The sequence below is a fragment of the Stegodyphus dumicola genome, chromosome X1, assembly GCF_044657685.1.
Source record: "Stegodyphus dumicola isolate Sdum_Otavi_A_Nest chromosome X1, ASM4465768v1".
Classification (NCBI taxonomy): Eukaryota; Metazoa; Arthropoda; class Arachnida; order Araneae; family Eresidae; genus Stegodyphus; species Stegodyphus dumicola.
The window spans coordinates 103,003,097-103,017,689 of record NC_140780.1 but is presented as its reverse complement, the minus strand read 5'-3'; the positions used below and the strand labels follow the sequence as shown (position 1 = coordinate 103,017,689).

The 14,593-nt window shown below is 32.8% G+C and overlaps 1 protein-coding gene across 2 annotated transcripts in view; it reads right to left on the bottom strand.

Annotated features, from left to right (window-relative positions):
- The window catches only part of inaE (inactivation no afterpotential E), a 295,275-nt gene that overhangs the window by 87,186 nt on the left and 193,496 nt on the right, over positions 1-14,593 (bottom strand). For both annotated transcript variants that reach the window (XM_085808531.1, XM_085808532.1), the window contains exons 8-9: positions 14,302-14,426; positions 1,964-2,111 (exon numbers count right to left, since the gene is read on the bottom strand). In XM_085808531.1, coding sequence (XP_085664657.1) covers positions 1,964-2,111; positions 14,302-14,426 — 273 coding nt within the window. The remainder of the gene's footprint in view (positions 1-1,963; positions 2,112-14,301; positions 14,427-14,593) is intronic.

Genomic DNA, 14,593 nt, shown 5'->3' with positions numbered 1-14,593 from the left:
AAGTATTAATTTTCTTTTTTTATGTAATATGACAACTATGTCAAAAAATATCACAATGTCATGTGGTTTTCTTTCCAGATGTGAAAAAAAAGGACTTAAAATAGGTTATTTAATATAACTATAATCCAAATATATTAAATACATTTTAATATTTCTGTTTATAGCTGGTATCTTCGTTCCTTAAGATACAATGCTATATGGTAGGATTTAAATTGTATAATTTGAACGTTTTAGTTAATTCGTTTTATAACTTTCATGAAAAGTAAGAAATTAATTGTTACTATTTTTATTAATTGTAAAGGTGTTAAATAAAGCAATGCTTTTCTTTATATATTAATTATTATTCATTTTTTTAAGATAAACTGTTCTGTTGTTAAAAATTTTTTGCATAAACTTACAAATTTCTGGGCAGTATAGTGATAAAATTAAGTAAAATATTTACACAATTGAACATGTGAAAAGATGTATCCAAAAACTTATATAGGTGTATTTCTGTAATTCAATTTAATTAAAGGCAGTTTCTTTGAGATTAATAAATATGAAATGCGCATAAATTGAAATCAATGAATTCACATAAATCTGTTTTATTTTATTAAGATTTATTTTCTAACCTAAGCAAGTCCGTGAAATATGCAGAAACATCATTTTTTAAAGGCTTTAATGTTATGCGCATGCATTTAGATTTCGAACTATTTCTTAATAATTTGCTGTACATAGTAAATTATGGATATCATCTTTATTACTTTAAAACAAAAATTCAACAATAGCGAGGGATTTCATTATAAATTTAACATATTTTTACTGGAAAATAAATGCACGGAACAGGTTAGAAACACGTACATGTCACTGCCGTAATGCAATGTTTTGAAGTCACAAACATGGACGCCGCTTGTTCGGCGGAGTTTCATTCCCCGATAGTGGAGGAAACCGCGAACCCTCCCTCCTTCTATTCTAACCTCCTTGTGCTTAATACCACTTTTTTACGCAAGTACAGAATTTTTATTCAGTTATTGAGTGTGACAGACTGGAGGTTCATTGCCAACTAAAGTAACTGAAATATCGGTCCTTGTAGGTTGTAAGATAAATATTGTATTATAGTCTGTGCAATCTAAGTCCGAGCTCTTCTTTAACTTATATCGGGCAGATAAAACTGACTGTAAGAATTTTAAGTTATTTTTTGTTTGTTGCAAACCTAATACATCTCAATCATAATTAGGAGTTATTTGAATTCCATATAAATTAAACAAACTAAGACTAATTTGCGTACTTAAAATAAGGTAAATATTTAATTTCAATTTAAAATTTAGAAGTTGTCTTAAAGAAGAAGCAACTGTTTTCAGGAGATAAACATCTAAACCAGAGGTTCTCAACCGCTGGTTCGCGAACCACTAGTGGTACGCAAAGAAGCAAAGTATTTTTAAAAATTCAAAAATTAAAACCCCAACATCCTGATTGAGTTTCTTCTCTAACACTCGTAAATTTATGGGATCTGAACTTTGTTCAAGAGTGGTAGTAGTGGTACTAAAGGTTTTCAATTTTTGTTTAGATGGTACGCGTTAGTCGAAAGGTTGAGAACCCGCTGATCTAAAAGGTAGCGCCAAAAGAAATGAAATTTTAAACCAGCAGAATAAATAAAAAATAAAAATTCTTAAAATAATAACTAGAAGCGTAATATTGTCTGCTTTCATGATCAAGGAGAAAGGAAAAAGCAAAAAGTTCATAAAAATATATTGCCTTTTGGGATACTTCTTACATTTCATTCCTCTTATGCATATTCCTCACTATTTTCATAATCAATTAGCCGTCACTAATTCATAAACAGTTTCACAATTTTCATAATCAATTTTAGTTTTCTTACGTTTACCCATATCAGCACCGATACCTACATGATCACCGAAAACGAGTTTGAAAAAAATTAAATGCATAACAGATAGGCTTACGAAAGGTTTTTATTATTACTTACTTCTACGTGGTAAGTAGCAAACACAATCTCCATATTATGTTCTCTGCAAAGGCGTCTGAGGGCAGCATAATTGCAGAAACAACAGTTATCTTCGACAACTGTGGCAGAATCATATTTCTTTTTCTCATTTGCTGCAAAGCAGTAGCACCTGCAGGAAAAAAGGGCAGAAAACAGATTTATTTAAAATACATGGATATTTCAGTAGACTTTTTAAGTTGTATGATCTTGTTCTTATATGATAGAATTAGTGAATACTGTGATTATTTTTATGTTAATTTTTTTCCCGTAATTTCTATTTCTTCCGTTAGCCTCATCAGAATGAAAATTAGATAGATTTTTTAAATAGAAGGAGACTGCGTAACCTACAGAGATAACTTCGAGTAACAGGCAACGTGTCAGAAAAGCAATATATTTCGCCAGCCATCCTCCTGTGTACCGAGCTGCATTTTAGTGAGTGTTCTTTTGTATTTGCTAGCATTTAAACTTGGAAACCGGGAATAGTTGAAGCTGGATATTTTAGCTATGAGATTCATTTTTTATGCTTGTATATATTTAAATATTTTCAGTTTAGCTATCCCACAAATAGCGGTAAGTTTTGTTAAAGTTCCTACAAAACATACCTTTAAAGAAACTTCCAGTTAAATTTTACATCTTTTCTGTGTTTTATATTTCTAGACTTCGAGTTAAGTGCTAAGACGGGAAACAGTCGTCCAAAACATAGGTAGGTTAAATAAATAGTTATGAATGTGTGATTAGGTTTTAAACTTTCAGTTTATCAGTTAAATTTCAAATTGTTTAAAATACTTCATAGAAATATACAAAAATTGATACTTAAGAATTTCCCATCGTTAAGAATCATATAAAAAAGGTCATCAGTCATTATTCGCCAAGAATGTAATAAATGGTGACTTCGTTATTTTAGTTCATGTTCATCTGTTACACTCATCCACATATCAATAACGTTTTCTATTGAAGTGGCAACTTTATAAGTTTCGCATTATTTATTTTTGCTTATGATAAATGCTTCTACATTATAATCTATAAAAATGGAATACTGCATCAAAATAAAATTTTTTTAAAGTCGCTATAAACTCTTTCGTTCTCTACTCGGTTACTTTATGTACCACAGGACGAAAAGGAAATAGAGAACGTTTTGGGTATGAAAATAATTACTTATTAAAATAATAAATTTTTCCTCAGGCCAAGAACATCCCACATCTCTTTTACTGCTTTGTAATATACTAATTTGTCTTCGGCACGATTTCATTCATCCGATTATAACCAACTGATAAAGAATCTATGTCCCATATTTGTGACACCTGGCTCAGGTAAGAAAATCAGGGCATTACTGATTGTGATGCTGATAGCTGCGTAGTGAACTGGAGCTCCATCTAGTCAGTCAGTGGCCACCAAAAGTTGATCATTTGTATATTCTATCGTAAGATATGGAATTACTCAGTTTCGTCCCACTCGAATAACTCATTCTTGGTTCGTCGCTTTCTGTTATAGACTGCAATTTAGGATAGTTGTACAGCTCTTTCTCTAATTCATCTGTTCATCATATGAAAGCATTTCAAACACATGTTATTTATTATTTTAAGAGTAAATTTTATTTGCGCAGGAGACACTTTGCATTGAGATTTCTACTGGACAATTCATTTTTTTCATTTAGCCGTCATGATGACTAAGACCTTTATCTGAGCCTAAGACAAGTTTTTGGTGCTCATCTCGCAGTATTATGATGAAAGGAGTACCAAACGCTTATGCTTTGAACATTGTCTATCATAGATGTTTTGGCATCTTTTTTACTCGGAAATCTAGGGTCATCGAAATGTTCTTGAGAATTCAGGGGGGGCAGACCAATATTTGTGAATGAACTAATACATGGCATGTGTCTGTCATCTTGAACAGTATAATATATGTGTAAGAAATTAATTTTCATAACTCGTGGGCTCGACTGGTCCCGCAAGCCCATTACAAGGATCATAAGGAAAAGGCATTGGGAGATTTCCAAATAATGAAAATATCAAAATAATGAGGATATGATAATTCAGTAGTTAGGGCACCGTATTTAACGGGATGCGCATCGAAAAACTTTTCCATTCCATGCTTCCATGCTAAATGGAATGTTTCTCTTAGCATAGTGACCAGATATAAAAGCAATGCAATTAATGGAAATAATAGAGTAATGACGGTTGATGTACTCTGCATTGTTTTTCAAATAAAATTTGAAATTATAACTCTTATAAACTTACTTTTGAGATGCTATTCATACATTTTTGCTTTTTAAGAGAACAATTCAAACATTTTTTTCCCCTTAGATTTAACAATTTATATTTTGATCAAGAAATGTACAAATCACATGTAAATGCAAAACTATAAAAACTATTCCAGATAATGTTTGTTGTTTACATTCCTCTAAAATGTGAGGGTATTTAACAAAATTTCCTCTGTTTCCAAAAGATTTTAGCAACACATCAGCGTTTTAGAAAGATTATATTTTTAGTTTTTTAGTGAAAAATTAACCTATACGAATCATTAAATATTTTGTACACACCGTATGTTTGGCACATCATAGCAGTTATGAACTTTCTAAATGTTGAGATTGAAAATCTTTACTCCTAAACTAGCTTTATGAAATTCTGTTTCGATATGTAATTCTTCAAAGAAACAGTGCTTGACCAGTTTCATATTTTTAAAAACCATACTACATATATTATGGTAATCTGTAACAGAGATAGAGAAATCATACCGTGTGAATAGCATTCGCAGAGTACAAATTCTGTACCTGTCAAACTTTGTATCGATTTGGGCCAGAAATGCCAGTCACGAGGCGGAAATTCTCTTTTCTCTCCTGAAATTCATTAGTGAAGAGGAAATTATGAAAACGAAGGAGATAATTGTGCAGAGCATTATTTCCTTTCATAGTCAGTCTTATCTTCTCAATCTTATCTTTTGGCAAAATTTTTAAAAGGCAGCTACAGACGCTACAAATAGAATAATGTAAAATAACAGCACTGTCGATCTGTGTGCAAAACAAATGACTTACATCATTTCGGCATATTATGAATAAAAGTTTCTCCGAAGTTAGTCTTATATATATTACTGAATTAAGAGAAAGATGCAGAAAGCAAAAAGTGTCGCTTGGATTATAATTAAAAGTAAGGAACTTTAGTTTTTAATTAAAAAAATTACTATCCTCAGACCGAAAACATTAAAACTCTAATCAGTGTGTGGATATAAATCAAGATTAAATTTAATTTGCCTTGAAGTTTCTTAAAGTTATTTTCAGTAACAGTTTTAATTAAAGCATCTTTCCTTTTTTCAACTGTCATCACCTAGGAAAAAGAAAAATACTTTAGGACGGCAGGCAGTACTAGAGCCTTACCAATAAAATTTAAATATTCAGTTGTAACCCTAAGAAAATGTTGCTTAAAAACAAATGTTACTGAATTTTCAATGAGATATATTGTTAAAAAACTGCTTCTCTCATTATCATAGCTACAACTTCTTTGAAATAGTCAAGTCTAGAATAAGAAACTATATTCATTTCAAAAACGGGGCAAATCAAAATGCGAATTTTACATCTTAACTCAGTTTTGTGCTCTGTATCAAAATTTAGAATCACGTCTTGACAGTTTAGGAGCTCACGAAGATAGTATATTTGAAATTATCAAAAAACTTAAAACTGATGGGAAAAATATACCCCTAACAATCAAAAACAACAGTGCGAAAAATCTATTGGAGCCCTTTTATTTGTTTTGGATTCAGAAATGCATTTTACAAAACGGATCAGAAGAAAGCTACCTACTAGCTAACCACATTTTGCAAAGCTTTATGCTGTCTTGAAATTTCTATATAAACCTGCCCTTTTTTACTTTTTTAATACTACAATAAAGTTTATGCAGCCGCCCAGTCGGTACAGTGGTCAGGGAAGATGACTGCGATGCCGAAGGGCCTGGGTTCAAATCCCGGAGAAGGCAGGGTTGTAACTGTCCGTCCCTTCATAGGAAAGGCGATGGTGGCCCACCTATTAGTTGCCTCTATAATAAAGAGACCACCACATACAGTCTTGTATAGATTAATGGACTGGGTTACATTTGTAATTGTTTACAATCTGCCATTGGAAAAAATAATAAAGTTTATGCAAAAAGGGTCCTAGAATACAAACAGAAAATTCATTGAAGAAGAATTTATTGAAGTCGTTCATAGTCTAAAACAAGGGTGGCCAATACGTGGCCCGCTTTGAATAACTTTACGTCTCGCGAGGTTCATTACAGCTTGTCTAAAATACAAAATACCGTTACTTTGTGCAATATTTTTGTTTTTAGTGTAGTATTTTGTAAAAGATAAATCCCATAACTGCTCTATTTTATTGTCTTGACAGTTTAGGAGCTCACGAGGATAGCATACGAGGGCTGTTCAGAAAGTATCGAGACTGAATTTATTCCATTTGTTCCAGAAAATCCCTAGCGGTGAGACTGTGCGCATCATGCACGCGCATATTCACCTCGTTTCACAAAAACCGGCAGGTCTGTACAGCGCGCCGTTCAGTCACACTGATTTCTTTCATGTGGAGTGTTTGCGTACGTTCGTCGAAAACAGAAAATGTCTGAAAACACGGAACAGCGAATCTGTATCAATTTTTGCTTTAAGCTCGGTAAAATGAGCACCCAGACCTACGAGATGATGAAAACAACATTCGAGTGGTTCCAGCGATTCAAGGGGGGGTCGGAAATCAGTGGAACGTGATCTCCGTTCTGGACACCCGTCCACCTCTCGCAATGAGGACAACATTGCACAAGTGCAGGCTGTGGTGCGTTCTGATCGTCGTTTAACAGTTTGAGAAATTGCACAGGAGTGTGGCGTTTCCATAGGATCATGTGATGAAATTTTGAGAAAGGACTCGAACATGCGCTGAGTGTCTGCAAAGCTTGTGCCGCGTCTCCTCACTGAGGATCAGCAATTCCAGTGACTGGCAATCTCATCTGATTTGTTTCAAAGTGCAAGCGACGATCCGGAGTTCATGAAGCTCATCATCACTGGGGATGAGTCGTGGATTTACGGATACGATCCCGAAACAAAGCAGCAGACGTCACAATGAAAAAGCCCCGGGTCTCCTCGGCCAAAGAAAGCACGGCAGGTGCGAAGCCAGATCAAAGTCATGTTGCTTGTGTTTTTTGATGAAGATGTAATTGTTCATCATGAATACACTCCCCAGGGTCAGACAGTGAACAAGGAATTCTACTTGGACGTCATGAGGAGATTAAGAGAAGCTGTTCGCAGAAAACGACCGGTGTTGTGGGCGTCCTCTCGCTGGATGCTTCATCATGACAGAGCCCCAGCGCACACCAGCAATCTTGTGCAGCAGTTCCTGGAAAAACACGGAATAATCCAAGTAGCACATCCTCCATACTCGCCGTACATGTCACCTCCAGATTTCTTCCTCTTTCCCAAGATCAAGAACACCTTAAAAGGACACCGGAAATACTTAAATAAACTACTTACAATACACACTAAACTGAGACGATAAAACAGAATTCGACGCAGCAGCTACAGGCCATCTCAAAGTCGGAGTTCCAGAAATGTTTCGAGGACTGGAAACATCGTTGGGCCAAGTGTGTTACTGCCAATGGAGCATATTTCGAAGAAGATTGACTCAAAATCTGTTTTGCATAATAAATTCAGTCTCGATACTTTCTGAACAGCCCTTGTATTTGAAATTATCAAAAATTTAAAACTGATAGAAAAATATACGCCTAACAATCAAAAACAACAGTGCGAAAAATATATTAGAGCCCTTTTATTTGTTTTAGATTCAGAAATGCATTTACAAAACGCATCAGAAGAAAGCTACCTACTAACTAAACACATTTTACAAAGCTTTATGCTGTCTTGAAATTTCTATATCAACCTGCCCTTTTTTACTTTTTTATGTACTGTTACAGAAAAATATATAATACTACAATAAAGTTTATGCAAAAAAGATCCTAGAATACAAACAGAAAATTCGTTGAAGAAGAATTTATTGGAGTCGTTCATAGTCTAAAACAGGAGTGACCAATACGCGGCTCGCCTTGAATAATTTTACGTCTCGCGAGATTCATTACAGCTTATCTAAAATGCAAAATACTGTTTACTTTGTGCAATATTTTTGTTTTTAGTGTAGTGTTTTGTAACAAATAAATCCCATAGCTGCTTCTGTTTTGTTACGTTGCTTCTGTTGTTATACAAACTATGAAGTGGGCATCATCACCATTGAATTCCCGTATCGCGCTGCTTATTGCTAGAGCTAAGCACACTTAGATATGCACAGTAGAAGTAGTGCGCAGGCCATTTGCCACGCCTTTGCTCGCTGCTGACAATTAACAACAGAACGCTCTCTCAGTGTTAATTGAAAATTTGTTTTCCTGTTTCGTTTTCTGTGTTGTTACTTTTTTTTGTGACTGCAGGATAATTATTTTAATATATTTTCAACATAAAGAGCAAGGTAATATAACAATAAAAATTAAGTTGATTTAAAATTTAAAATATATGTATTTCCTTCTCACTTTTGGTTCTAATCTAAACGGTGAAATTTTTTCGATGGCCGGCATTTTTTGTAAAAAATTATTCGCCGAATTTTTGTGGGACATTTTTTAATTTGAAAGCATAAAATCGAGAGGGGGAGGGGTGAAATGTATTACTTTGGATGTTCGGAAGCTTTTTCACTTCCTTCTTACTTTTGGTTCTAACACACTTGTATAATAAAACGGTAAAATTTTTCCGATGGCCGGCATTTTTGTAAAAAATCATTGGACATTTTGTGAACATACTTTTATTTAAAATTTATTTTATTTATTAAGCATATTTTTATTTCCTTCTTCTTTTCAGTATGAGTGCAAAGAAAAGAAGAATAGACGAAAATAGAAAGTTATAGCGAGGAATGGGAAGGAAGGTACTTTTTTGTCATTCAAAACATAAAATTAATAGGTTTAATTTGTCGAGAGATTCTCGCTGTACATAAGGAATACAACGTTAAAAGGAATTACGAAACAAAACATAATGATTATTTGAAATTCGATGAAGAATTGAAACAATCGAAGCTCAGGGAATTTAAATCGCAATTAAAGACTCAACAAAAAAAGGTTTGGTTCAGCATTACACCAACCATCCAATATTATTAAGGCAAGCTATTCTGTTTAATTTTTGATTGGAAAAAAAAATCGGATCGTGAATTTGTGAAAGAATATTTAAAAGCTGTTGTAAAGGATATCCTGTCTGATAAAAGTAAACTATTTTCGAACTTAAGTCTATCTTGGCAAACAGTGTGTCTTCGAATTGATGATATTATCGTAAAACTGCGCAATCAAATTCAAGACTTCAAATATTTTTCCTTAGCATTTGACGAAAGTACAGACATTTCAGACACAGCTCAACTTGTAGTATTCGTTCGTCGAGTAACTTAATCATTTCAGGTAGCTGAAGAAATTATAAATTTGATAAGTTTGAAAGCTACTACAACAGGGGAAGGTATTTTCCACTCTGTTAAAAACTTTATGCGAAAACAGCTTGTGTTTGGAAACTCTTTTTGGTATATCAACTGATGGGGTATCTGCTATGATCAGTAAAGGAAAAGAAGTTATAAAATTACTGATCGATGAAATAGAATCCAAGAATAAAACTAATAATTGTTGCAAAAGAAATGATTTGATTATAATCCACTGTTTGATTCATCAACAAAATCTATGCGCCCAAGTATTATCGATGAATCATGTTATGCAAGTAGTCATAAAAACAGTGAATTACATTCGATTACATGCCCTTTCGCATCGACAATTTATGGAGCTCCTAAAAGAATTAGATTGTGAATATGGTGACTTTGTATATTTCAATCGTGTAAGATGGATGAGCCTTGGAACATGTTTACAGCGATTTCATGAGTTACGTCAAGAAATTGACTTGTTTATGAATGACAAGCAAAGACCAGTACCAGAATTAAGAAGAGATGAGTGATTATTGGATTTATGCTTTTCAGTAGATATCATAAAAAACTCAATCAATTAAATGCATCATTACAAGGAAAAGATAATTTAATAATCGATGCATTTAATCAAAGCATTTCAGAAGAAGTTATTGATATTTGCATATCAATTGAAAAATAAAGTTCAACATTTTCCATTGATGAAAGAATTAAAAAATTCAAAATGTTTCAGTTACATCATATGCGCAAAAGACGAAAGAAATAAGCAAACTTGCAGCTACTTTTGAGAGTCGCTTCACTAATTTAGAGAAATACAAAATCTCCCATTAATGTCGATGTCGGTTCGGCCCCAGAATATCTCCAAATGGAACTGATTGACTTACAACGAAATAATGAATTAAAACACATTTTGAAAACAGAGGTCTAGCAAAACATTCTGTGAGGGGTTTTGGTTCAACTTACACCTGCGAATCGTTTTTTTCGAAAATGGAATTTATCAAAAATAAATCTCGCTCAAACTTAACGGACGAATACTTGAAACATGAATTACGATGTTCAAATACACGCATTGAGATCGACTAGCAAAAACTAAGTGAAAGAGTTGAGAAACAACTATCTCACTAATTAAATAAATTAAACATTATTCAGTCATTGCATTATTATATTATCCATGTTTGTATACATGAAGAATAATGAAAACAATAATAATAATTCATTCTGTTTTAAATTTTTACTCCAATAAATGTTTGTAATGGGTCCAAATCTAATATAAAGATAATACATTTTTATATGCGACCAGCGAGGTTATAATGTTTTTCCGAAGGGTCATTGGGTTGGCCACCTCTAGTCTGAAATATTATTTTTTATTTATGAACTATGAAAACTATTTACTGAAGTGCTACAGAAATTCTCTCAAGCACAATCTTGCAAATACTTTTTTTATATCGATGCCTTAAACATTTTATTCAAATTATCAATTGAATTTCTTTTAGTTAAAGGACAAATATAGTAGCGTGAATTTAATATGTAATTACTTAGTTTTTCGATGCTCTGGAGCTTTTGTCATTCTTGCCGTCCTGTATGTTCAAAAGGAAAACAACAGACAATAACATTGAAGAATTTATTAGAAGATATAAAAAACAACAGACTGATAACTTATAATTTAAAAGTAATTTTAAGCAAAAATATATTATGATAACGCATTCTAAACAATCACAGAGAAAGGATTTTCAGAAACATAAAATAGAAGAACATTTTTGAACGAATATGTACGAGGTGGCAGGGCAGGTGACATCGAAACTTTTCCAAGATTCTTAATATATCGTCTCGCAGTATACAAGGTCATTCCAGGGGCGTAGCTAGAGTTTCGGGGACAACTGAAGAATTTGCGCCCCCTTTCTGTGTGCTAAGAATGGAAAACATTTCATTAAAAAATTTCGTAGCATCAATTTGGCGCCCCTTGGATGCTGCGCACGGAGACAGATGTCCCCCCCCCTTGCCCTACCCTAGCTACGCCACTGGGTGATTCTAAATTGTTTTTACGAATTTAGAGGGGTGATAGTACTCATCCAGATGAGCAATAATTTATCAATGTTAAACGAATTTCGCTTACTGCGCATGCCCATAAGGAAATTTGGCGCAATTTTTTAAAAGAAGATAAATACGGTGTATGGTTGATATTGTGTTTACCTGGGCGTAAAATGTTCGGGGTTTTAAAATTTGTTAGGTTGTTAGTTGCTGCATTACTTGGACTATAAATATCGATTGTAAACTACGGAAGTTTTCAAGAAGGATTTCAAAGCAGGAAACGTTACAAGATATGTTAGTTGAATGTTTATTGATTATACGTTTGAGTAATAAAAGCAACTGAGTGCTGACCATATGTTCCATTCGTATATACATTAAGAAATTAAAGAATAAATCCAGTTTAATTTACTGAATTAAAATCAAAGAAATTATTATAAATAATTGATATTAAATTTAACGTTTATGAGCAAAATAAACCAAAATGAAATGAAACAAAAGCAAATGCAATAAGCCCAAACAGCCAAACAAAGTTTTTATAGTACTGGCGGTTGTAAACAGTCTGTAAAACCTACATGACTAACAGGTTTGTGTAAGGTTCCTTATATTTAGTCGTCAGTGTTTCCTTCTATGCTTACGGTACACCAATGAGCATACGCAGTAAGCGGAATTCGTTAACACTGATCAACTTAGTGTGCGGTTTGTCATTACGCAACCCGGATCGAACTACCACTGCTCAGCCATTTGATTGTTCGGCCGTTGCCGGGCACTTGTTTACAAAACCTGCCAAGCATTGACGGCTGTGTGGCGATGACCTGTTTCATGGTGTAAAAACCTATCTCACAACTACGGCATATCGAAGGATTTCAGTATTTTCGTAATTCCTTATAAAAATAAGATTACAAAACGGTTAGTATTTATTTAATCTTTCTCCCTTTTCTGAATGATTAATCCAAAATGCCTATTTCGCTAACGTATGATTGAAGTAACATGAGCTATGTCTGAATATTATGACAACTTTGAAATTTTGGCAATACCATGATTTATAAGACCACTCGTATTAAAATCACATGAAAGTCTAGCTGTCAACTGTAACTGTTTAGTCGACTTTCATCAAGGAGGTTAGAATAGAAGGAGGGAGGGTTCGCAGTTTCCTCCACTATCGGGGAATGAAACTCCACGGAACAAGCGGCGTCCATGTTTGTTACTTCAAAACATTGCAATACGGTAGTGAAACGTACGTGTTTGTAAGCTGTTCTATGCATGAATTTTCCAGTAAAAATATGTTAAATTTATAATGAAATGCTTCGCTATTGTTAGTCTTTTGTTTTAAAGTTATAAAGGTGATATCTGTAATTTACTAAGTACAGAAAATCATTAAGAAATATTTCGAAATCTAAATGCATGTGCATAACATTAAAGCCTTTACAAATTATGTTTCTGCATAATTTCAAGAATTTGTTTAGGTTTTATTAGCAACTTCTCTGGTATACTTTCCAATTGTTTCTTTAAGAAGTGATATTTCTAATTTATTCGCAATATTATTATAATTTATTAAAGAATCATTTTTACCTGAAATTAATAGCAGATAATTATCTAAAAAAATGGTAACATGTTGCTTTTTTTTTTAAATGAAAGTTTTAAATAGATTCTTTTCACAATCAACAACCTTATATCAACAAGAAAATAAATCTTAATAAAATAAAACAGATTTATGTGAATTCAATGATTTCAGTTTATGCGCGTTTCATATTTATGAATCTCAAAGAAATTACCTTGAATTAAACTGAATTACAGAAATATACCTATATAAATTTTTGGATATATCTTTTCACATGTTCAATTATGTAAATATTTTACTTACGTTTATCGCTATACTGCCCCGAAATTTGTAAGCTTATGCAAAAACATTTTAACAACAGAAGAGTTTATCTTGATCAAATGCACAAATTATATTCGTAACAGTTCACAAAACTTAAGAATGAATAATAATTAATACATAAGGAAAAGCGTTGCTTTATTTAACACCTTTACAATTCATAAAAATAGTAACAATTGATTTCTTACTTTTCGTGAAAATTATAAAACGAATTATCTAAGCGTTCAAATTAGACAGCAAGCATATAATCCTAGCATATATCATTGTATGTTAAGGAACGAAGATACCAGCTGTAAGCAAAAGCATTAAAATGTATTGTATTTAACATGTTTAGATTATTATCAAGTCTTTTTTGTCACATCTGGAAAGAAAACAACATGACATTGTGACATTTTTTTAACATATTTATGAAATTACATAAAAAAAAAAAAAAGAAAATACTTACGAGTGAACAGTAATCCCAGGAATATTTTTCGAAAATGTATTTGTGCATCCATATGCTATATAAGCAGACATGCTTCAAAAAGAAAAGGAAAAAAAAAAAAAATGTTACAATTACAGACTTCCTTGCACAAGTCACAGTGATAACAGTAACATGGCCGCCAAGCTTCACCGTTTGAGTTGAACCTTCCCTCCTTCTATTCTAACCTCCTTGACTTTCATAGCGTTCTGAGTAAAGATACGTGATTTATTGTTGGCTTTTCACTAAAAGCTTCCTTTAACATCATCAGGAGATCAAACCTGGAATAACTTGGCCTGCAAGTTTTTATAAAAGCAATAAAATTATACAGTCCCTTTTTCTTCGTTGTTACGATCCTTTTATTAGACTGCTTAATATCGCAAATCCGTTTTAGACAAAATATCCGCTTCGAAATAAAACTAATACTTTTAGATTTTACAAAAACATTATAATAGCTGGCTTTAAATTTATGATGGAAATAGGATATTAAAGAAGTTCTTATAAGTTAATACCTTAAATATGGACATAACTGGCAGCATGCGGTTTTGCTTTGCACCATCATGAACATTGGCCAGCCGTACACTGCCAACGCATAGTGAAAGTAATGCGTGATTGTAAGTACTTCCTCCGCTACAGCCTATGAAAGAGCGAATATTACAAATATAACAATTATAACATATAGTAAGCAATACAAATAAAGCTTGATTGAATACTAAAATGAAAGCTGAATGATCATAATTTTTATGAATATAGTTCTAATTATATTTTAAAATTTAAATATTTGTGTAACACATAAAGAGCAGT